The sequence below is a fragment of the Nyctibius grandis genome, chromosome 3 (assembly GCF_013368605.1).
Source record: "Nyctibius grandis isolate bNycGra1 chromosome 3, bNycGra1.pri, whole genome shotgun sequence".
NCBI classification, from domain to species: domain Eukaryota; kingdom Metazoa; phylum Chordata; class Aves; order Nyctibiiformes; family Nyctibiidae; genus Nyctibius; species Nyctibius grandis.
Window position 1 is genome coordinate 109023991 of NC_090660.1, and position 25011 is coordinate 109049001.

General features: G+C 43.0%; 1 protein-coding gene across 1 annotated transcript in view; it reads right to left on the reverse strand.

Annotated features, from left to right (window-relative positions):
* Window positions 1–207: 207 nt before the first annotated feature.
* FAM135B (family with sequence similarity 135 member B) overlaps window positions 208–25011 on the reverse strand; it is a 158998-nt gene continuing 134194 nt past the window's right edge. The window contains exons 10-19 of the mRNA XM_068396461.1: window positions 23213–23286; window positions 19624–19778; window positions 16504–18577; window positions 14602–14768; window positions 13254–13345; window positions 5800–5897; window positions 5351–5502; window positions 4447–4557; window positions 1914–2027; window positions 208–564 (exon numbers count right to left, since the gene is read on the reverse strand). Of these exons, the coding sequence (XP_068252562.1) occupies window positions 359–564; window positions 1914–2027; window positions 4447–4557; window positions 5351–5502; window positions 5800–5897; window positions 13254–13345; window positions 14602–14768; window positions 16504–18577; window positions 19624–19778; window positions 23213–23286 (3243 nt within the window). The 3' untranslated portion in view covers window positions 208–358. The remainder of the gene's footprint in view (window positions 565–1913; window positions 2028–4446; window positions 4558–5350; window positions 5503–5799; window positions 5898–13253; window positions 13346–14601; window positions 14769–16503; window positions 18578–19623; window positions 19779–23212; window positions 23287–25011) is intronic.

The following is a 25011-nucleotide window of genomic DNA, read 5'->3' on the forward strand; positions in this document are numbered from 1 at the left end:
TTAAATCAAGGACAACCAAGTTCCTGGGTTGATATTCAGGAGAAATGGGAATCATATTGCTCCAATCACATTTAGAGAATTAGTTTTCTTATTCTGATTCTGTACTTCAGAAGTGGCTCATGCCTTTATGTGGACAAAGAACATAGAAACTGAAGAGGAATATTTATTTCTTCCAAAAGCACCAATATTTGGAAGCTTGAATGCCTTCTAGCCATAGCACTTTATTCTTTGAAACAGAAATGGAAATTGAGAGTTTGAAAGTCCCACCTGATCTCATTTCTAACGCTGAACTCTTTTGGCTAAGGGATTCTCCTCCACTCATGAAAAGGTTTGCCTCTGTTACCCCATGCTTCAGGCACTATTTGAAGTAGTTGAGTCCTGCCACCAGGAAAAACTTCTCCAGGAAAAGTTCAGAGTCCAGCACAGCAATGTGGGCAGCCCGGCCTATCAACGTGTTGGCGGTGTTTGGCAGAGCATGGAACACGTTGTGTCTGATCAAAGTGCAGTCCTTCGCCCCAATCAAAGGCTGGAGCAGGTTGTTAATCATTTCTGCATAAACAGGACCTGCAAAAGAGTTTAGATGTCACATCTACATGCCAAAGCTGCCAGATCCCTTCTTTCCTTCCAGTATTGTTTAATTACAGTTGCAATGAGAAGGAAAATAGAAGCAAGGCCAAAATGCAAGAGATAGCAGTCCATTTCAAGGATTTGCCAAGTGCCCAGATGCTGTTCATCTAACAGAGGCACTGGCCATCTGAAGAGGTCTGCTGAAGCTGCTAGCATGAAGAGTGGGACACTCCTCAGCATTTAGCCTCATTTCCTCTGGGGTGGAAGGAAATGCTCTTGTTTCCTTCAGGGGAAAAGGATTGGACTCATGCTGCCTGTAAATGCAAATTCAAAAGCACCTGGCAAGACACAGAGGTCCATTTGGGTTTCCCTGGGGAATCTAATGCAGGAAGGACATCATGCAGATAGTTGAGGAGTTTATAGGGCAAAAGCAATGGTTCAGGAAACTTGTACTCATAAATGAACTACACTGAATGTAGATCCGGCTCCTGCTATGTCAAACATCTCCCTGAGAAACAACCACTGGAAGAGAGAGTTAGAAAATTACCTTTTAATTTATAACTGAAGTAGGATAGAAAGAGCTGTAATTTAGGTAAGAAGTGTGAAGGCAACCATGTTGATTATTGGGACTGGGTGTCTCTTTCTATTCCCAAAGAGTACCTCCATTTCTAGGTCATCACATATGTGAAACGAGTATGAAATTCCACTGAACATTATTTCTGGAAGTGGTATCAAACTGAAGTCACGAAACATTTTATAAATGAGGGAGACTGCTAATAACAAAGGCAATACTTGGGAGAATACACAGCGTGAGCTCACAGGAGGGCTAGGCCTCTGATGGCATTAGTCCTAATGTGCTTTACAGATTTTATTATAAACCAATATGATTTTAGATCTGTCTCTTAAATTACCTAGCAATCATCCAAACACCATTGAAAAAAAGGGAAAATCCCCTGACTTTGGATGTGCTAAGAGAGATTTCATTATGTGAAATAAAGGTGAGACAATACTAGTAAATCAGTAGACTACAGAAAAAACATTGTCAAGAGCTAGTTCTATTATCATCACTTTAAAAAGAAAAAATTGGAGGGAAGGGGAAGAAGCAGCAAGAAACCTTTGATTATGACTTGATTGAAATTTGTTTTCATCAGGCAAAGAGCTTTGTAAAAAGCTTCTTTTGTTGATTTCAATGATTTCCTGTGGGAAGTGAACACTTTCTTCCTTATCAAATAAACATTTGAGTTTTCATCATGCTGATGAAAAACGCTTCTAATGCAATGACCTCAGTTACACAAAAACACAATTCCTCGACAGATTTGTAAATATAGAAAGGATCTTAAACATACCTGTGTGTCTGTCCTTAAGTGCATTTTTGCACATTTCTATTCTTGCTGAATGAAAGGGTACATATCTGTCTTGGGGTGAGGCCACTAACACAACATTTTTAAAGTACTGAAGACCTGTGGCAAATGCATTAAATACATTTATCACAATGATTCACAGCAATGAAAATACATACAGTGTCAGCATGACTACTTCGTGTTCAAACACATTTGAAAATCTACAGTGCAAACTAGATGATAACTAGAACATGCAACACAAACTTAGATTTGTAACTTCTTAAACCCATTTCTGCTGCTTCTGCAAACTATTTGTTACTTATCAACACTCATACAGGTTAATTGTATGTCAACAGAAAAAGTAAGAACTGTCTCTGTTCAAAAAAAAAAGTGTTTGATTAAAAACTTAATCTTGGAAATATTTATGCCTCTAAACATTGGAAACACACGTACAGCCCTACCACTGTCAATGAGTGGTTTTGGATAAGAGAGTCTTCACAGAAATGGGGATCACATTCAAAAATAACACAACAAATCAGTACAATTTTCGAACAAAATAGAGAGAGGTAGGAGAAGAGGAACCAACTTCACTGCTATGATGTCATATAATTACATCAGTGTTGAGGGAGCCTTGGGATCCAGTCCCTGCATTCAGCAGTCCCTTGATAAATGCACACTGCTGGTACATGGACTGGAAACCAGGAATCCTCCCTCTTCCCTGGAGGCAATGGGGCCACTGATGGACCACAGAAACAGGCTCCCGCTGTTTGCCCTGACTGTGGTCTCTTGAGTCCCCCATATCCTCATTCAGCAGAAAAGTAGGAAAATGGACACAGATGATCTAATCTACTAGTCCAGAGAGTACCCTGAACACAGAAGAGCTGTGGGTTTGACCTTCATCTTTCCCTCCTCCTTAGGGGAAAGGGGCCCAGAACCAAGTCCTTTGATTTCTAGATTTTCATGGAAAAGTTGATCACCACCACAAAGAAGAGTCCTGGTGGCTGCCTTTACTAAGCCTGGCTGAAGCTGTCTGTCTTCTTGTACAAACAAACCAACTGAGTTTGTGACTTCAGTTTGAGGTAAAAGGTAGGAGAAGCAACAGTGAGGGTTAGCATATCTAAAATTTTACATGAAGAGGTTCAATAGGGAATAATGTTTATTTTTTTCTTTCAAGACAAGCACAAAGAACTTAGATTAAAAAGTAGCAGGGACTTCTACTTTAAGAAGAAAGTAAAAAATTGCTTGAGGCTTAAAGAGTTATCTGGGAAAGTAGGCACAACACTGCTTCCGATATTTCTCCTTCTGCAGGTTCTCTCAACTACTTTTGGGAGCAGGGTGCTAGACTAGGGGCACCTCTATTTCGACTCAGTATAGCAGCTCATATGTTCACATCTGGACCTACCTACTTCAGATTTTTCACCTACGCATCTATCTGGATCGCATTTAAATTTCTGCTTTCTGCTTTTGCAGGGACAACACCTTCATCTATAGCCTATTAGATCTCCCGTATACCAAGCTAACAACCAACCAATCGCTTTGACTCACAACACATGCTTGGGAATTCTTTGCTTTGGAAGTTACAATGTGAGCGTCCTGTGTAGACCCATTTTATTTGAACATGAAAATAGTAGAGCAGACATCAACTGTACTCCACAGAAATGAGAGCCAGGGAATCAAAGGGAAAAATCAAATAAGGAAATTCAGATAATGCCAAGATACAGCAGCTTCCTGTCATCAGTTATGTCATGTAGTGTGTTCATAAAATTATGAAACAGCTCTATGTCTGTCAGGCTAAGAACTAAGAAGTTATATTCATCTTAATATAGTCTTTGTTTCCTATTAGCAATGTACTAAAGTATGAGAAAAAAATTAAATATCAAGTAGTGACCTTGTGACTATATACTTAGCACGAGTTTGCTCACTCACAATATTAAAAATAACTCTTAAAAGAAAACAGAAGGATCATGCTTGCTTTCTTTTCTTAAGAAAAGTGTGATTCATTTCATTTATTCATGACAGACCAAGGAAGGGGTAAAAAGATCTCTATTTAGACATCGTTTTTCCAGTGTGAGGCCATACATCTCTCTCTGCAATACAAAGGTGTCACAACAGACATGAATAAAATTTGCTTTTCATCTCACAGAGTCATATTTCCTAGAGACAAGAGATGTTAAAAAAATAATAAAAAAGGAAAAATGGTTTTCATGTAGTAGCATAAATTAAGCAATGGTGGCCTGTCAAGTATGATATTTCTTGCTTGCAGAATATAAACTTAGGTGAATGTTTCCTACAGAATGCAGGTCTTATTTGGTGCCAACAGTTTCGCAAATATATTCGCTGATAACTGCCACAGAAAAAATGCACAGATAAAATAGATATTAGATTTTAGACAGAGCAGCCCTTCTCGAAAGCAAGAGTGTTTAAGGAAAGATCATTAACAAAATGCAGATTTCCTTTACTCACTGGAGGACATGGTAATCCAGCACAATCCTTTGGAACAGTCCTTGATATTTACATAGCCACATCAAGCCCTACTCACCTGTTTTTTGGCTGAGCTGATAGAGGAAACACTTGCGCAGATCTGCATTGTCCCTGAAGGTCAGTTGCAAAAGTGACCCTGACTTTTTCAACTTCTGCATGAGCCATAGACCTGGAATGAAAATTGGTTCATATTTTTATCCTGTTTGCTAATTATCAACCAAGAGGATTAAAGACGTGCCTACAGTAAGGGTACCACTGTAACTGAATATATAAGTCTCTGTTTCCTCTTGTATTGCTGTTCAACAAGGAGAAAAGTCTAAGGGTCTCACTGGATAGGGGTAATGGTTTTAAACTAAAAGAGGGTAGATTTAGACTAGATATAAGGAAGAAATTTTTTATGATGAGGGTGGTGAAACACTGGAACAGGTTGCCCAGAGATGTGGTAGATGCCCCATTCCTGGAAACATTCAAGGTCAGGTTGGACGGGGCTCTGAGCAACCTGATCTTGTTGAAGATGTCCCTGCTTATTGCAGGAGGGTTGCACTAGATGACCTTTAAAGGTCCCTCCCAACCCAAACTATTCTACGATTCTACGATTATCCATGTCATGGTAGCATAAACACTCAGGAAGGCTGAACTGTGGGACTTCTTCAGCCTTGGAGATGCCTCTCTTTATTGGCAGTATACAGTAAAATGGAAGAACACAGTGGAAGCAAGGTCACCTCTCACTGCTGCACACCTTTGGGTTTTCCAGTGAGCACTGTGCTGGACCTTGTAGTAGATACTGAAATCCCCTCTCATTGCAGTTTTTTTCTGTGTGGGTTTGAACTCTCCAGCAAATATTCTCCACAAGTTCAGTGTACAGGTCATGTTGTTACGATTTATTGCTACCTCCATACGTTGCTCTCTCATGCACTCTGCCATGGACTGCAGCCAGTCATAGCTTTCCCATCAACTCTTACCTGTACTAACCAAAGTACTGTTGTTGTAAAGGGTTCCCAGGTGAGGCCCAGAGAGGGACAGGAAGGTGTGTAGCTTGTTGAGGTAATAGCGAAACCTGGGGCGAGTTAGTACAGATCGAATGATGACGTTACCAAGGGAATGTCCAATAAAACTGTTGGGAAAGAAAGAATTACATTAACACAAAAACCATCTGTATTTTATTTAAATTAAGCATAAGGGTGGCATAAATTGCTCTTGAGGGGACTCTATCAGGGCTTTCAGTAACATTCTTTAGTTACCATTTCTCATTTTTTTCAGCCTAGTAGATACTCTTCCATCTATAACAATGTAAAAATTCATCTCCGATTCAATGGCTTTTGACACAGGGTACTTTTGGAAAAGCTAATTTCACTGAATGTTGCTCACGTAACTCAAACAGTCACAGACTATTAACTATCAGAACACTTACCTTATTCGGGATACGGAGAGGTTGTACAACTGGATATGCTGAATAATTTCATCCAATAATCGGTCAGTCATTGTATCAAAATCAGCAAAAGTATCAGTCTGGTGAAAAATTGAATGAGTTGGCGAATTAAAATATATTGCACTTACTGAAGACTGATGTTATTTTCAAAGTAAAATGCAAGCAGAAACTTAATAATCAGTCCAAATTTTCTTTATACATGCTCAAGTGGGGAGAGGGGGGAATTTTTCTCAGTCTCCAGGTCCTCTAAATATTGAAGTTCTCCTTTGAAAACGGTCATAAAGTTTTACTTCCATTTTATTAGCAAATAGCTTCCAACTAATATTGCAAACTTAATCAAGACAGGTGTTTTCTTTCTCTCATATTATCAACAGTAACAACAAAACCATGGGTCAGTGTGGGTCACACAGCTACTGTTAAAGTCCATGTGGAAATTCACTGTCCTCAGTGAGCTCATAGGTAAGGCAAGGCAAGATTTTCTGTCATAGAGTCTCTTTGACTCTATATTGTATCTTTTAGCTTCAAGAACACAACCTGAAAATTCAAGTTAAGACTAGAGTATTCCTATACTTACTAGAGCGTGGAAACAGGGCCCTCTAGAAGACAATTCATACTTTAAAGAAATTAATTTACCTCCTGTGGTTGCTTCTCCTTCTCTACTGACTGTGCCTCTAACTTTGTCATGTGTCATGACAGGATAAACCCAGACCTACAATTTAACTAACAGTAAGATTAACAATATTAGGCTGACGGATTCCAGAGTCATAAGTATGATCTTAAAGCAGCCTGACTTGACACTTGTGAGAACTGCTAATGCTCAGCTGCTCTAGATACCATACTGTGCACATGGAGGAAAAGCTTTTGGCAACCCCCGGACCTGGACCCGGAGGTTCCCGGCAACGAATCAGGAGAGGAGGGGGCGTAGCCGGAGGCACCGCGGGCGATTTAAATGCGGTGAAACCAGAACAAACAGCTGACAGCGGCGGCAGCAGCGAAAGCGGCGGCAGCGACTTGAGGTTAGTGCGGGGGCGAGGGCGACATTGGGCTTAACCGGGCGGTTTTTCGTTCTCTGGGCCCCCCCTGAGCCCCCCGCGAGCATCAGCCCCGAGCTGCTTCCTCCTGACCCCGGACCCGGACCCGGAGGTTCCCGGCAACGAATCAGGAGAGGAGGGGGCGTAGCCGGAGGCACCGCGGAGGCACCGCGGGTGATTTAAACGCACCACCCCCTGTTGACTGGGTGATAAAAAGCCTCCTGGAGGGCAGGGACTAGTCCCTGGCCAGAGGGGAGAGGGAGATTCAGCTGTGACTGTGTGAGTAAGCAGTGACTGGGCGTGTCCCAGGGCAGGAGAGGTTGCAGTTGTTTGCAGCTCGTTGGGGAGGGCACTGACTCCCTCCCAGTGCACAAGGCGAGGAAGGTGCCAAGGAGCTGTGAACCAGGGGTGGCACCAACAGGTATTTCCCAGCTCAGAGGAAGAACAATGGTATCTACCCGGTGGAAGAAGACCAAAATGGATGTGGGAACCCAGACAGAGCTCCCACGGAAGGAGGCGATGGTGCAGGTTGCCGGCTGCAGGGAATGCTACACCATCTCTGTGGTGTCAGGGGGCTGTGTGCGCTGTGAGCAAGTAGATGATCTGCTCGGCCGAGCGGCACAGCTGCAAAGCCAGGTTGAAAGGCTTCAAGCCGAAGTAGAAAGGCTTAGGAGCATTCGGGAGGCTGAGATGGAGATAGACTGGTGGAGCCAGGCTCTGCCCTCCCTGCAACAAAAATGGGAGCACCTGCCAGAGAGCTCCCAGGATCGAGGGACCCCTGTACTCTGCCCCTCTCAGGTGGAAAACGATAACCAGGATCGAGGGACTCCTGTACTCTGCCCCTCTCAGGTGGAAAACGATAACCTAGAGGAGAGGAGTGAGTGGAGGCAAGTCTATGGCCGTGGCAAAAGGCGAGTGCCCTCCTTGCCTACCTTGCCTCCACAGGTGCCTCTGAGCAATAGATATGAAGCCCTAGTGGAATACAGCCGGTCCAACGGGGATGTGGTGGAGAGGCAACCTATATCAGAGGTCCCACCACAGTCAGAAAAACCTGACGGGCGTATAGCTACCTCCTCCACAAGGAAGAAGAGAAGAGTTTTAGTGGTTGGAGACTCCTTCCTAAAGGGATCTGAGGGCCCAATATGCAGAGCTGACCCCCATCACAGGGAGGTCTGCAGCCTGCCTGGAGCCCGAATCAGGGATATCACCAGGCAACTCCCCAACCTGGTGAAGGCCACAGATTACTACCCCCTGCTGATCTTCCAGACAGGTGGGGAAGAAGCTGCATCCCGTAGTCTGAGGGGGATGAAGAAAGACTACAAGGCCCTAGGACGGTTGGTGAAAGAGTCTGGGGCACAAGTTGTTTTATCCTCCCTCCTTCCATTTTCAGGTGATGACGTGGGATGGAACAGTAGGATTCTCTCTATTAACGCCTGGCTACGAGACTGGTGCTACAGGCAGGGCTTTGGGTTCTTTGATAATGGCTGGTTTTATAAGACAACAGGTGTGACAGTGATACATGGGAAAGGTTTATGTCGTAGGGGCAAAAGGGTTCTGGGACAGGAATTAGCAGGGCTCATTCGGAGAGCTTTAAACTAGATTCGAAGGGGGATGGGGTGGTAGCTGGGCTTGCACCACTGGGGCAACGCTCTAGTGTTGAGGTAGACCAGGAGGCCTCCCATCCCCCTGGGGTGAAATCGGTGTGCCCAGCTCGCTCCCTGAAATGCCTGTACACCAATGCACGCAGCATGGGGAATAAGCAGGAGGAGTTAGAAATCCGTGTTCGGTCGGGGGGCTATGATCTAGTGGCAATTACAGAGACTTGGTGGGACGCCTCGCATGACTGGAATGTGGTCATGGATGGCTATGTCCTGTTCAGGAAAGACAGGCCGCTAAGGAGAGGTGGTGGAGTTGCTCTTTATGTGAGTGAGCAGCTAGAATGTATTGAGTTCTGTCCAGGGGCGGATCAGGAGCGAGTTGAGAGTTTGTGGGTGCGAATTAAGGGGCAGGCTGGCAGGGGTGATACTGTTGTGGGTGTCTATTACAGGCCACCGGATCAGGATGAGGACGGTGATGAGGCCTTCTACAGGCAGCTGAGAGCAGTCTCTCAATTACAGGGCCTGGTTGTTGTGGGGGATTTCAACTACCCTGATATTTGCTGGGAGGCCTACTCAGCCAGCCATCCCCAGTCCAGGAGGTTCCTCCAGTGCGTTGATGATAACTTTCTGATGCAAATAGTGGATGAGCCAACTAGGAGAGGAGCGCTGCTGGATCTGATCCTCACTAACAAGGAGGGTCTGGTTGAAGAGGTGAAGGTTGAGGGCAGCCTTGGTTGTAGTGACCATGAGATGGTAGAGTTCAGGATCTCAGGTGGCAGGAACAGAATAGCTAGCAGAATCACAACCCTGAACTTCAGGAGGGCCAACTTTGGCCTTTTCAAGCAATTGCTAGGGGAAATCCCATGGGACAGGGTACTAGAAGGTAAGGGGGCCCAAGATAGTTGGTTAGCATTCAAGGACTGCTTCTTCCGAGCTCAAGATCAGAGCATCCCAACAGGTAGGAAGTCAAGGAAGGGTACCAGGAGACCTGCATGGCTGAACAGGGAACTGCTGGGCAAACTCAAGTGGAAGAAGAGGGTGTACAGATCGTGGAAGGAGGGGCTGGCCACTTGGGAGGAATATAAGTCTGTTGTCAGAGGATGTAGGGAGGCAACTAGGAAAGCTAAGGCCTCCTTGGAATTAAACCTTGCAAGAGAGGTCATGGACAACAGAAAGGGCTTCTTCAAATACATTGCAGGTAAAGCCAACACTAGAGGCAATGTAGGCCCACTGATGAATGAGGTGGGGGTCCTGGAGACAGAGGATAGAAAGAAGGCGGAGTTACTGAATGCCTTCTTTGCCTCTGTCTATACTGTTGGAGGCTGTCCTGAGGAGCCCTGGACCCCTGAGGCCTCAGAAGATAGAGGAGGAATCTGTCTTGGTTGATGAGGGCTGGGTCAGGGACCAATTAAGCAACCTGGACTTCCATAAATCCATGGGCCCTGATGGGATGCACCCGCGGGTGCTGAGGGAGCTGGCGGAAGTCATTGCTAGGCCACTCTCCATCATCTTTGCTAAGTCGTGGGCAACGGGAGAGGTGCCTGAGGACTGGAGGAAAGCGAATGTCACTCCAGTCTTCAAAAAGGGCAAGAAGGAGGACCCGGGGAACTATAGACTGGTCAGCCTCACCTCCATCCCCGGAAAGGTGATGGAGCAACTTGTTCTTGGTGCTGTCTCTAGGCACATCAAGGATAGGGGGATCATTAAGGGCACTCAGCATGGCTTCACCAACGGGAAGTCATGCTCAACCAACTTGATAGCCTTTTATGAGGATGTTACCCGGTGGATAGATGATGGTAAAGCTGTGGATGTGGTCTATCTCGATTTCAGTAAAGCGTTTGACACGGTCTCCCACAGCATCCTCGCAGCTAAACTGGGGAAGTGTGGTCTGGATGATCGGGTAGTGAGGTGGATTGTGAACTGGCTGAAGGAAAGAAGCCAGAGAGTAGTGGTCAGTGGGACAGAGTCCAGTTGGAGGTCTGTGTCTAGCGGAGTCCCGCAAGGGTCGGTTCTGGGACCAGTTCTATTCAATATATTCATTAATGACTTGGATGAGGGATTAGAGTGCGCTGTCAGCAAGTTCGCTGATGACACAAAACTGGGAGGAGTGGCTGACACATGGGAAGGCTGCGCAGCCATTCAGAGAGACCTGGACAGGCTGGAGAGTTGGGCGGGGAGAAATTTAATGAAATATAACAAGGGCAAGTGTAGAATCCTGCATCTGGGCAAGAACAACCCCATGTACCAGTACAAGTTGGGGGCAGAGCTGTTGGAGACCAGTGTAGGGGAAAGGGACCTGGGGGTCCTAGTGGACAGCAGGATGACCATGAGCCAGCAATGTGCCCTTGTGGCCAAGAAGGCCAATGGCATCCTGGGGTGTATTAGAAGGGGTGTGGTTAGTAGGTCAAGAGAGGTTCTCCTCCCCCTCTACTCTGTCCTGGTGAGGCTGCATCTGGAGTATTGTGTCCAGTTCTGGGCCCCTCAGTTCAAGAAGGACAGGGAACTGCTAGAGAGAGTCCAGCGCAGAGCCACAAAGATGATTAAGGGAGTGGAACATCTCCCTTATGAGGAGAGGCTGAGGGAGCTGGGTCTCTTTAGCTTGGAGAAGAGGAGACTGAGGGGTGACCTCATCAATGTTTATAAATATGGAAAGGGCAAGTGTCAAGAGGATGGAGCCAGGCTCTTCTCAGTGACATCCCTTGACAGGACAAGGGGCAATGGGTGCAAGCTGGAACACAGGAGGTTCCACTTAAATTTGAGGAAAAACTTCTTTACGGTGAGGGTGACCGAACACTGGAACAGGCTGCCCAGAGAGGTTGTGGAGTCTCCTTCTCTGGAGACATTCAAAACCCGCCTGGACGCGTTACTGTGTGATGTGGTCTAGGCAATCCTGCCCCGGCAGGGGGATTGGACTAGATGATCTTTCGAGGTCCCTTCCAATCCCTAACATTCTGTGATTCTGTGATTTAGGATTTAACAGATGATTACTACGATAAAATAGTTTACAGCATTATACACTGACACATAGGTTATACTGATACTAAGGATGTAATCACACAATTATTTGACCATCTTAATGAAATGCTGTGTGTTTGTTATTCAACAATTATCAGTAAGAGAATGAGTACTACAGAGAGACAAACAATTTGTTGCTTGCAACAGTACTGCCAGTTGCGATACAATAAACAAATAATATATTGTCCAGTCTATGTAATTGCAGGAAGATCTTATTCAGAATTGTGTCATTTGGCAATCCAACAGGACTCTAAATCAAATTCATAACTAATGAGATGCCACAAAAACAATCATCAAATGTTGGAACAGCTATTCAGAGCAAACATATCAGTAATTAATGCTTTTGTGACACAACTCATCTTGCTAATTGAAGCTCTTGCAAAGGAAAAGATGAGCATATTCACTTTGCAATACAGCCTTAAAATAAATGTTCTCATAAACTACAAACAGTTCACTAACCTTCTGCTTGTTTGTTTTGTCTGCATTGATAATTAATGATTTCCTCCTAGGCTCATTATCCCAAATCTTTCAGGTTGTTTAAAAGTGGAAGAATACCAGCCTGAACATTAATCATAAACAAAACACATCAAGCGTCCTATTTCACCTGGTTATATCTCCATCCTTTCGTATCATCTTAGCCTGATTGAGCTTGTCAAATGTATCAATATGAATGCCTAAAAAAAGTTATTTGCATTTTCCTCTATAAGGCAAACTTAAGCTAAATGACTGATTTCTTGGGTCATTTCCAGTGTGGTTCTCAGAGCAGGGAAAAAAGGGTGACAGGATACTTTACAGCATCCAGATAGTCATCAAACCACGAGTTCTATTTCCAGTGCCATGGGAAATTCCTCACCTTCCCAGACTAGAGGAGCACTAAAAGTTCCCACTATGGGCTCTGGATAATGTTAAACAGAGATGTAAGATGTTTCATTCTCTGAAAACAGGAGAAGAGCCTTTGATGCAAGTCTGAAGTGGTGTCCTCATTATTTTCATCTTGCTTACGGTCACTGTGCAGGTCTGCTGCTGACAGAGATGTGCACTGGAAGGTGGCAAGTTCACATACTAAGACCAACTGGCCACTTCAAAATATAAAAGTTGTTAAACAAAGAAGGTTGGAAAGTTTTGACTCAAGTTTCTCAGTTGCTCATAAATCAGAATAACGTTTCTGACTGGGCACTGGAAATCCTTATCTTGCGCATAAAGTTAGGCTTCTGCATCATAAATATGGGTTCATTGCAGAGCAAAGCACAGAATTCATTTCTGTTTCTCTGCCTAGACTAGAAATGAATTTTTCTGGAAGACATTTCTTTATCATTCAAGGAAATAAATCTCGCAAACATTGCAACAGGAGAAACAATGGTTGATGTGGCAAAGGAAGCTGACAACACCTGCTGGATATTCCACATCATCCAGAGAATTTAGCATCACTAAACTTGCTGCTTTCTGTCAGTGCTGTGTTCCTTGGCATCCAACAGGCAGAGGAACCAGGCTGCTAAGTTTGCAAACTGACAGGATAAATCAATTTGCTTCTTCTAAGGTCTAGTCCTGTAAGTGCTAATGTCATTGCCTTTGACTTTAATGCTAGGAATACTTTCTGGAGGGTTTGAACACCCTATCAAATCACACAGGAACGGGACCAGGCCTTTGCACTAAATACTACATAAAATTCCCTGAATTACCCAGTGCTTTTACTTCATTTAGCTGGTGAAAAGGCTTTGCTAAAGGCCCTGTTTCAGCAATGTCAACAGCTTGTAGCAGATCTAAAGGAAGACATAAATCAGCTCTGTACTACCTGATTTCTTTCAGACATTAGGAAGTCCAGTTTTCCACCAGGGAGTCCCAGTTCTATAAAAGTCTTCACCAGTCGCAGATCTGCACTGTTACCTAGAAATAAATGGTACTTTATAAGATGTAATTTAACAGAAAAATAACTAATATAGAGTAAATTTAATACATTCATCTTCCTATAAACCTTGACACCAGGGAGCTCTTGCTAGAGTGCTGCTAAGACAGCTCACCACACCATAGGATCATGCATTGATTCAGCGGGAGAGCAATACCCACAGCCTGCACAAGGTAGGGCTGGACCTCAACTGCTGCTGGGGACTGCATAAATGGTGGGGAAGAAAGGGCAAAGATCAGGCCCAGAATAACTCTGTCCCTTATTTGCTGAGCAGCAGAGGTAAGACAAAAAAACAAAAAGCTGAGGTCTGTCCTTCCACCTTCACAGCTGATGAGGCTCCCAGGGTGCCTGCAGCCCTGCCAGGGACCTTAGCACATGTGCTAGGGTATAGGGCTGCACCTTCAGATGTAGAGTAGCCTGCCTCTGTATATTCACAACTAGAGATGGTGCTGAAATGCTCTCAGGCTCCTAATATTTTGGAGGATTCCCCATTCCATACTAGGAAGTTCCAAAGTCTTCTGAAATGTTTTGTTGGAAAAGGAGGCACCTCCACCTTGTACGAAGGACATTACTGCCACTGAGATATTGAACAGCAAATGGTCCTTGCTCAAGCCAGGAACTGTTTGTTTTCCACCTTTCTGAGAATGCCTGAGATTTCAGACTCTCTACTCTCTCCTTCTCTGTAGTTTCAAGGTTAACATCTACACCTTTCCCGTTGATACCACTAATTTGTCAAGAGAAGTTTCAAGTTTAACGTATCTGTTTTCTGCTCTAGAAAGCATACATGTAAAGGACCATGCTTCTTCTGCAGTGAATAATGATTTTTATTCTCTCACTTTCTAAAGCCGGCCACTATCTACCCTGTAACAGTGTTGAGGGGGTTTAAATAACGTTTTTATCCTGGTGACATACTGCAAAACAACCAAGCATCTGCGGAAAGACAAGAAGAGTTACTGTAATGCACTCCTCCTCCATGTAGGAGGACTGATATACTTCGGTGTAGAATTCTGTTTAAACAAAAACAAAAAAAGTTGCAGCACACATTTCTTAGAGCAAATATTTAATATTCTCCTAGATCCTTAATTACAACGGACTGAATAACATAATAAGCACTAAATACTTAGCTAAGTTAAATACTTTCCTTAGACTCTTCATTCTTTCATACTTGCTGAACATCTGCCCTTTTGTTTTGTTTACACCAAAATCACTTGCAAACAGCGATTCCTCCTGCCCTTACCATCCAATCCATGGACACAGACAACCAAGTGAATTCCATCTTCCAAATTTTCTTCCTCTTCCTCTGGTGGAAAATATGGGACATCAGAAGCTAGTACAGATAAGTCACTGTACAGAAATCCTTCAATCTTCATTTCTTTTTTAAATTTTTCTTTGGCCTGATAAAAACTGGAGAATACATTAATTAATCACAATAGAACTCGGTGTTCAACAACAAACCTTCAAACTAGAAATGAGGAGGCTGGTATTTGCAAAAAGTTCTGTTTGCAGCTTTCAAGTAGAGACCTGGATACTATTCCTTATCTATTCTGATTGAGAGAAATCAGAATACAGGGAAGAAAATCTGTTTCTGAGTGATTTGGCTACATACAGGGAATCGCTAAAGCCCGTTAGCACCTCAAATCTGCCAGAGGCATGAAGGATTTACAAAAAATAATTTTCTGGTGGCCCATAACAATGAGACTAAGATACAGAATTAGCAATTTTGCATCTTAACAATGATGTCATCAGCCTTATAGATACTGAAATGCAAAATGTATCATTTTGCTAGAACCAGATGCATTTACAGGCAGGTAGAAGGTGTTCTCCCCATTCCTAAGACTGTGGAGTTAAAGTATGCACCTCGTATGGTTGCTATTTTTGGTTTGGTTTGGTTTCGGGTTCTTTTGAAAACATTTAGTAGCTAAGAGGAAGAGCAGCTCAGTGCTGAAAGAATTAAGCTAACCCCTTCTCTACTCAAGGCCTAAAATTTGACACAGGAATTCACCTTGAAGCATTCTGCTGGCTAAAGATGCCAAGCTCTTCAGTGTTTTTTTGACTTGGCAAAACTTATCCAGAGCTTTTAGGAATTAATAATCACAATGTAAGTGTAGAATTAGGTAGAAAACTGGGAAGGACTAGGTTAGGAGACAGAAACCGTTAAAGCTTGGGGATAGCATAAGGCCACTTGGTATAATGGTGATCAATTACTTACTACTGTAAAGGGACACAAGAAGGAAAAATCTAGTATTCGGGCCATGGACCTGGCAGCCCTGGATTCATGTGCATGAATACATGCTTAAACATTTTGCTTCACAAAGAAGGAACAAATTTTGTGCTTAGATTAAGCAGGACTTACAGCAGGGTCTATAAAATGAACCTCGAGATGCTTTCAAAAAAATAAAAATAAAGCCTTGGGTCACAAATGAATGCAGATGCAGAGAGCCAACATTTTGGGCAGTTGAATGGGATGAGAAATTCCCATGCTACTGTTCTCTCTCAGCACAGCAGAGACACCAAAATATAATGGAAGTACACATGTGCTAGTGGGTCATTCTGTGAAAGGAGCCACTGTGACATCAAGGCCATAATGTGGCACTTTTGCCATGGGCAATGAAGCAAGAAAAAAAAATAATGCCTCTTCATCAGCTACTCATGATGCCAATTATCCCATTTTTCCAGTTTGAGAAGCTGAAGCTGAGACTGTACCAGCCAATCTGTGCTCCTGTTTCGTAGTTTAGCTAATGAGTGCAATTTTTTAAGCAGAAGAAAAAAACAAGCTATAGCACTGCCATAGTGAACTAACTATCTGGGATCAATACTCAGTTCTGGGTAACTGACTTCATGAAGGAGGGCCAGATCTTAAAGATTCTTTAGACACCTAAATCCCACTGTTTTTCATGAGGATTAGGGACCTACCATCTTTGACAATCTCAGTCTCTCTGTTTTCATCCTTCCTGTCTATTTAGATTATTTATTCTATGTAAACATTTGTCTATTTGGATTATTTATACTGTAATTCCTCAGGCAGCAACTGTCTCTGAATGCAAGCTTACAGTACACTACTGTATTAGGTCTCTGAACTTTGTCAGGGTCTCTTGGCATTACAGTAACATTAATGAAGAAAGTAATTAGACATTCTTACTTCAACATCCTTTCATTGGTCTCTTCATCCATCTCGTTTGAATTAGAAGAGACAACTCCGAAAGAGCCCAGAGGCTGGCGTGTGATGGGGAATGCAGCCTGCTTTGCAGAGAAGCCAACCATAGCAGGGGTCTCTTTGAGGACAGAAGAAAAGGGAAGACATGTGGCTGTGCAAGAGACAGACAGGTTAACAACATCAACAGCCTTTCTGCTTTCCAGGGCTACTCCCTCCGTTGTCACCAAATGAAACCCCGTGCCATTAGCTACAAGGTTATGCTCTTGGCTGTTGGGTTCCTGAGGACATTCAGCCTGGTAGGACCCTGCAGCAGGGTCTGCTGAGGCAGGTAAGTCGTTGAGCTCAATTTCTTGTAACCCCTGCATTTCTGCATACACTGCTGGGCTCTCATCAGCAAGAGAGCTACCACACTCTCCTTGCATTGAGCCAAATTCAGTTGAGGTCTCTGAAGGAGCTAGAACAGGATAGCAAAAATCTGGTACCAGCTTTATGCTTTGTGAGAAACCCTCCTCTCCTGAAATTCTGCTATTGGAGTAAAAGTCTTGTTGCATTTTTAAACTGTCCGGCTTAAGTTTATTCTTTGGATCCTCAATGCATGTATCAAACTTATTTGTATTTTTGTCCAAGTAATTAGAAGCCCTTGGTGTTTTTAAGCTGCATTCACCATTGCTCTCCAGTGACTGCCACTCAGAGACATTATCTCGGAGCTGCTTTGGACAAATGAGTGGTCTTGCATTTTCCAAATTACAGTAAGTGTCTGGAAAACCTTCCTTCTCCTCCTCTCCTTGTAACTCAGTGTTACTGCTACAGTGTTTGACACAGGGTTTGGGATGTCCTCTTGGTTCTAGTTGTCCACTTTCAGTGGTGATTGGACACTCAGAAAAGTCCACGATTAATTTTCCATCTCCACCCTCTGCTTCCGTGCAACTTTTTAAGTTTCCTACTGCATCTCTTGAGGTTGCTTCACTGTGTTTGGATATATCCACTTCCTCTGCAGGCTCTTCTGGGCTACTGATCTGAGGAGCTGAGACAGATTTTGTCAGTTTGGTAAGCTCCACTTCCCTCTCCTCTTCCTCAAAGGGCAAAGAGCTGATGGATGTGAGCGACGCTTGGATCCCACTGGGCAAGCTGGTATTGCTTTCAGTGTGGCCACCCTCCAGGGAATTTCGGTGGATGGCATGCCTTCGTACCAAGTGGTGCAGGATCTCTCGATCGCTGGGCAGCTCCAGTGCCCGACTACGAGCATCAGACCACGCCACTGAACTTGGTTCGCTTTCAATGCCTGAATCGGATATTAGAGAGGAGGATCTTTTTATAACCCCTGACATCAGGGTAAATTCTTCACACTCCTCACCTCGTTGCTCCTTTTTAAACAATTTCACCTCAAAGCTGTGTGTGGGCAAAGCTTTCAAAACAGGGAGTAGAGCCTTGGCTTCTGGATCTCCGTTTTTTTCAAGACTGGTTAATTCATTCAGTGCAAGCTCAGACGAAGTGAAATTATTCTCGGGATGACTAGATTCATCTGTTCTATGTATTTCAGTCCTGTCTTCCAAGCCATCAGTTCCACATGCTCCACACTCATATTGAGCACTGACAATTAACACAGGCTCACTTTTGTGGGAATCCTTTTTGCTAGGTTTCATATCTCCATAGGTAACGTCCGCCACAGGTCTACTGTCTTTTATTAAAACTTCCTTGGGTGTTTTAAAGTCTTCTGATGTGTATTCTGTATTGCCTGGCTCTGAGTCAGAAGCAGTTTCCTTACTTGAAACAAAAATATTTTCAGGTTTCCTTTGGCCTTCTTTGTTCACTGTACATACCTGAGACATGGAGTGCTGGTTTAAACCCTTAGCTGTATAAGCAGCACCTTCAGTACCGCTGTATATGCAGGAGGGATTCCCGTTTATCCTGTCTGTGTGTATTAGCAGAGTACCTTTCCCAAAGTCTCCTTTCATTACTGCAGTGGCATCATTTGATGCAAAATCTTCGTTGTCATCAATTACATCCATTTGAGTATTTGCAGGAACCTCAAAATCTGGGAAAACTTCCAAATTCTGATCTGAAAGAAAGAAAGCAAGAAAAAAAGAAGTAGTACATGCAAGAACACAAAAAATTACCCCAAGGTCATGAGGGACTTTGAAAAATGATTGTAAGGCCTAAAAAAGTATGTATACTTATATTATATAAATCATACATACATTAGAGACATATTACAAATGCAAATGTCAGAGTGCATTTAACTAGAATTATACTTACTAAACAGTTATAGTTAGGCCAAAGAAGACAATATCAATAAAATATACCTTCCTCAGTATAATTGTATCTAAACTACTAGTTTTTATAGCATAGGTAAGTGAAACAAAGCTGACGCTTCTTTGTATTCCTGCTGTCACACGACATTCTTCATAGTACTGCTCTTGCTTGTGAGTCAGTTTAATACTCAGTTTAATAGTTTAAATATCCGTATTGAGCATTGTCAAAATTCAGGCGGCTGGATAATTCTGGAAGAGTGGAGATTTTGGATCACAGACCATATTTACTAGACTATGGTCAACTATAATATTAATATATATTGCTTCCTTGCTAATCTTAATAGTTGAGTAAAAAGAAAAGGGAACGAAGGGCTATGAGGTTTTACTACAAATCTATCGAATTTTGATTTGGGTACTCAAGGGGAAAATACTTTTTTGGAAAGCAATGCTGCCTTTCAGGGACAGTGTTGGGCTTTATGCTGAAATGTGTTTTTTGTTCTGAGTTTTCGTACCACTAGATGTCACACTGGGGATGAAATTCATAGTGCTCTTTTTCCTTTAAATTTGTACTGTAGCAAAAATCCAAAAGATTTTGTTTTCTTTCTAGATTTTGCCTCCAGCTCTTGTAACTAAACAGCTTAATTTGAAGATGAAAAATACAAAGCTACAGGCAATACTCTAGTTTTCTACTAGGGAAAACAGAAGAATTCAGCTATATTACATAGTGGATCATGCTCTGGTCCAAGCCAGAGTCAGCCCAAGGGATTTGAGATCGCTTACCTTGGGCTGGGGAAGTGAGCCTCCCTCAGTTCAAGCTGCCTCATGAAGCTATACCTTGTAGTGTTTCACTCACCTTTGCAAGGCATATCCATGTACCTATCTTCAAAGATAACTGGGAGCGTGTTCCAGTCCCCATCTATGTCGAGACATTCTGCTGGAAGCGGGGGCATGCTGGTGAAGTACTCTGAATTACGAATTTCTGTAGAAATCTGTCCATGACTTTGGATCCTGGTAGCAAAGTACAAAAGATATTGATTGTTTGAGTAGTTACCGTGCTGTTTCTCCATCTCTCCTGCAAGCCTGGCAGCAAAGCTGGATGTGTAGGCAGAGGACAGAGGCAATGTGCTTAAAAGGAGAGGAGGCAGTACTGCATGATGAGGGGGTACCCAGCACTCCTAGGAGGTTTCCCTTGGGTTGTTTTCTGTCTCTCGGTTAGAGATACCTACAAGTTGCACACCCCCTCACTGCAAAACCTCTGTCTTTTTGAAATTGTTCCAGCTGCTACTGCCACAGGCTCCTGTTAGCTACCATAACACATTACTGTCCTTCCAGGGGTCACTGCAGCTGACTGAGACGGGATCCCTCAGCTGGCTTTCTGGTCAGGAAAAGACGTCTGTCACTCTGTCTGTGGCAAGAGTTTCAAAACCCAGCTGCAGGAAGCAATAATCAAAAATTTGGTTGAGTAACACAGGGAAGAACAAGGCCAAGAAGGATACATGGCAGACCCTCCATCTCACTTATACCAGTCCTCAGTGCACTGTGATATCTCACATACATATGCATCTGGAAGAGCTAAGACACATCAATTCAGCCACTGCCTGTTGGCAGAACCAGAAGAACTGTCTGTTTCTATCTTTTGGGTCATGTAAAATGCTACCTGGCTTTCACCAGTGAATGTGACATTAAACTGGCCCATGAATGTGGGTTCACCTATAACAAATACAATAATTTTTAGTTCTGATGAGCCTTCCTATGTAAGTATCTTCCTCAAAAAATGAGGAAAACATCAAATACAAAGTTTGTTTATTTGTGTTGACTCTTTGATGAATTAGTCTGTTTGTCCTAAGGAATAAAGATGAAGGCAACAAGCTTTTCATAGATGGCCAGCGGAAAGCAATTCTGCACAGATCCCATAGGACAGCAGAACGGCAATTTCAGATAATCATTGGCAAAAGACAGGTAATCATCATGTGGCAGTTAACTGGAAAAAACACACTTTACACATTATGAAACAAAACTCAAACAGCAGGTTTGTAATTCATGCCAGCATGGAAGATTCCTATGTCCAGACACAAATAACTTGTTCAGACCAGCATATCAGCTTCAACTTCAGAACATAATTGTTGCTGTCTATCACTTGCTCTTACCTGTAGGCCAGTTATTTTTTCCTCAAAGATAAACAAGTTATTGGTTGCTAAAACATGACTCAGAGAGAAGTCACAAACAGCTAACTGCTCATTCTTGCCTGCAGCAACACCTGGGTGTTTAGAGTTAACTCTTAGCACCATAATAAAGATCTCACTGAGATATTAATTAATATCTCCAACATTTTACTAAAGACCACATGTAAAAATAATAAACTAACCTTGCTTTGAGACCAATCTCTGGCACAAAAGATGAACCATTGATATTGAAAGGTGTGAGAAAAAATATTTTTTCTGTAAAATATTGGGAGGATATGTCACCTGCTACAGGCTCCCACCCTGTGTGATACCCAGCCTCTTGAAAATGGCATGTCCTCTTCTGTCTAAGCAGTCAAATTCTGCCAGGCATGTAGGTGTATGGCCTCACACAGAACTCACAACAATAAAAAAAAAGCTCTTGTCTGGTAAGAAAGAAGAAAGAACTGGGGAAAAAACTGTTACTGTTGGAGGTAGTTGTACAGCACCTGGCACACTGAGAGCTGATCTCACCTGGAGACTCTGTGAACCCAATTAATACTCCCTGCTGCCTCTCCCAACGTTAGTGATACTCTGTCAGTCAAGACTCTGTTTTTCCAAATACATCATCTAGCAACATCAAAAAGAAAACATGACTCTGACATGAGGCCTGTACAGATTGAATTTACTACATAGAACAACTTTTGAAGTTTGTAAACTATTTACTTTTTTTTTACTCAGTCTCCTTGATAGTCTCAAGGAAAAACTGTGTTTATCTGTAGGAAATGGGCTAGTGCTGCGGCTGCCTGGAGAAATAAAAGCACTTCATGCATTTAGGCTTCACCCTGTGCAGGGTTATATTTGCTTGAATGGGGCCACAAGTGTCTGTGCCCTCACCCCAGGATCTTGACATAAGGTTTTCCTTGTACATAGTTCACTTAAAACCTGACATGGGGGGACTAAGTGAGCACTGCTAGGCCCCTGCAGCCATGGTGCTGCTCTAATTTGGCACAACAAGGTAGCCTTGTACAACCCATCCACTATTGAAGTCATGGCCCTTTTCATCAACACTGAATCAGCCCTAACGTCCCCAGTGACAGCTCTGAGAAAGTAATTTTCTTCTTTGCACTAGGTCAAAAGCAAGTGTCTCACTTAAGCCTCATCATCTTGACAGGACCTGACACCATGACCTTTAAGCCCTTTCTGAAAAATGGGTTTCCACACTGGTAATGCTGTGGTCCTCCCATGGTGACAGGCTATTTCAGTGGAAAAATAGTCTGGACATCTCTCATTATTCAGAAATTCAAATCTGATCATCTTTCTTTGAACTCTGCCTTCAGGAGTCAGGTCCTGAGTATTATCCATGTGCTCCACTTGGGATCATTGGCTAAAACTGAAGGCAGGATTTGCCCTGGCATAGCTTTAAAACTGGCTCCTCATATTGACCAGCTTGGTTCCAAGCAAGAATTGTCAAGCAGAAAGAAATACTTACCTTGCCAATATTTTATAGCATATTTTTATGAATGTAGCCCAGTGCAACGTTTGTTTTCCCAGACTGTTTTGCACTGTTGATTCTCGGTCAGTTAATTATCAGTCCTGAGCTCACATCACTCCCATGGTTCCTCCAGCTAATGTGGTTGTATTCCCCATTCCTGTCCTCCACTGCTGCATCTAGTGAACATCTGTAGTTTGCATTGACTGCTTAATGCTCCTGTCTGCATTTAAAGATCCTTTCTGCTATAGAAAGTAGGGCTGGACTAAACACCAAAAGAAATCCATGACTCCCTACCCCCAGAAATGTATATTAGGGATGGTAAAAAACAAATTTTTAAATGTTAAGCTTTTGTTGCTTGTCAGCAGTTATTTCCCATTAAAAGTACCAGTACTGGATCCAATGTAGTGAGTTTAGGAAGTTAATTGAAGAAAGATATAAATAAATATTTCTGCCTGCCCTGAGGCTGGTGGTGTTGGTGCAGATACAATCTGAAGAGAAATGCATGCAACTGCGACTGAGAAAAAAGGCGGGGAAAGAGGATCTCCTGCATCGTATCCCTAGAGTATAGGAATTTTGAAATGAATACTTTCTGGGGTCTGAGCAGAGTCACTTACTTTTGACACTGATGTCAATGGTTTTACAATATGGAGCTGGAACAGACCCAGTGACTTCTCTCAAACCAAACTCCTCCATATCCAGAGGAAAAAGACCTCAGTCTTGATTGTAAAATGTTCTAAACTACACTTTCAGTTATTCCAGTGACAGGGAAGGGTCCATGGGCTACTTACAGGCTTTCCTGGAACGAGAGCACAGCAAGTTTCTGGTGCTCGGTGTAGAAGAAGGCCTCTGAGAATCTCCTCACCTGAGGGAGAAACACACAAGTTAAACCTAAGATCTGCTGAAAGGCGCCAACTACCATCAGGCTAATAACAGAGCAGTGACTGTCAGGACCAGATTCCTTAGTATGGTTCGTCTGTGTTGCACCGCTCTGGTGACAGAAAAAAAACAAAGAGCTCAATTCTGCTTCACTTTCCCAGTCCAGCACAAAGCAGCTGGTGATGTGTACTTTACTGGGATGTGAAGCAGTGTCCCTTGACAGTAAATCAAGTTTTGCTTACGTGCATCTTCTGACTACTATTCTAGAAGTTGTTCAATTTACCATTTTCCCCCTTATTCTTAAAGTGGGGAAGATTTCTTCCTTTCCCACCACACAAACCGTACAGCAGTAGTGGAGTGAGTTACTAAATTAGAACAATTCATAATTGATCATCTCTTCTATGGCCACATCCACAGTGACTCCCAAGAGAGTAAAGGAAGTCTTATATATCAGCCCAGAGGAGAATAAGTCTTATCATGATAGAAACACATCTGCCTATGTCATGATACTTACAAATGAGAGCTCTTCAAATCTCTTCGTGGACATTAGATCTCTTCAGTGTTGGATAATCAGTTACAAAAGAGCCACAGATCTGAAGTGGCTGGCAGAGCACAGAGTGTGAAATAAGCTATAAAAAATTCAGTGCTGCTGTCTGCCCTGGAATACGCTTTGAGTTTAAATGAATCAAGCATAATATGCAATCATACGTACTAAGCTGTTAAACTGCAGACCATACATTACTAATAATATTTGTAAAAGTGACGTCTGTTACAGTGTCAGAAAATGGCAGTGAAAAGCATGTGTCATAGCATCTCAGCATCTCCCTAAATCCCAGCTGCGCTTTAACAAATGGCCTTTCTCAAAAAAGGACTAGTATCCCTTCAAAAAGACTGTATCTTAATAGCATGACTTTTCATCTGGGGCTCTCAAGCTGTTTTCCAGAGCTGGGAAAGTATCATTACACACAGTTTATGTGAGGAGGAACTGAAACACGCAGAGGTATGATTACCAAAGGTCAAGCAGGCAGTTGGCATCAGTCAAGGTTGGAACAAACCACAGGCTGGGATTCACCTTGCTGGAGCTGGGAGCATACAGAGTTGGGCCCTTTGGCTGAAAGCCACCCAGATCCTCTCAGAGTCAAGGCAGATCTAATCAAACTAACCAGGGGAGTCTCAGCATCAGTCACTTCTTCCTGAATTTTATGCCTCCTTTTTGCAAGCTCAACCATGCTCTTGGGGAGAGCAACCTGACAGTTGTTCTGGTCATTCTGGAGAGTAATAGGACCTCCACTGACTTTGACAGGAACCAGAACATAAGCTGAGATGTCAATACCTACACTGTACACTTCTAAAGCTAAGCAAGGTGAATCCTATCCCTTTCTCTCTGTCCCTACTCTAATGATTAGATCAGACTATGAGTTCAGTTCAGGTGATGTACTGAACTGATGTGTGGTCAATAACCAAAAACGTCCTAAGGGAAGACACAGCACTTGCTGAACTAATCAGATAAGCAGATCTGCCAAAGTTAGCTCAAAAGACAAGTGCTTTTATGCCTTCTTTATTATTAAGTACAAGAAACAATTCCCACATGAACAATATTAACATTTTGCTGTGTGCACCTCACTAGGAGAAAGGCAAGAACTAGCTATATATACATATGACATAGTGAAGAGAGCAAATGTATATTTCTCATGGTAGTTTTGTGAAAGAA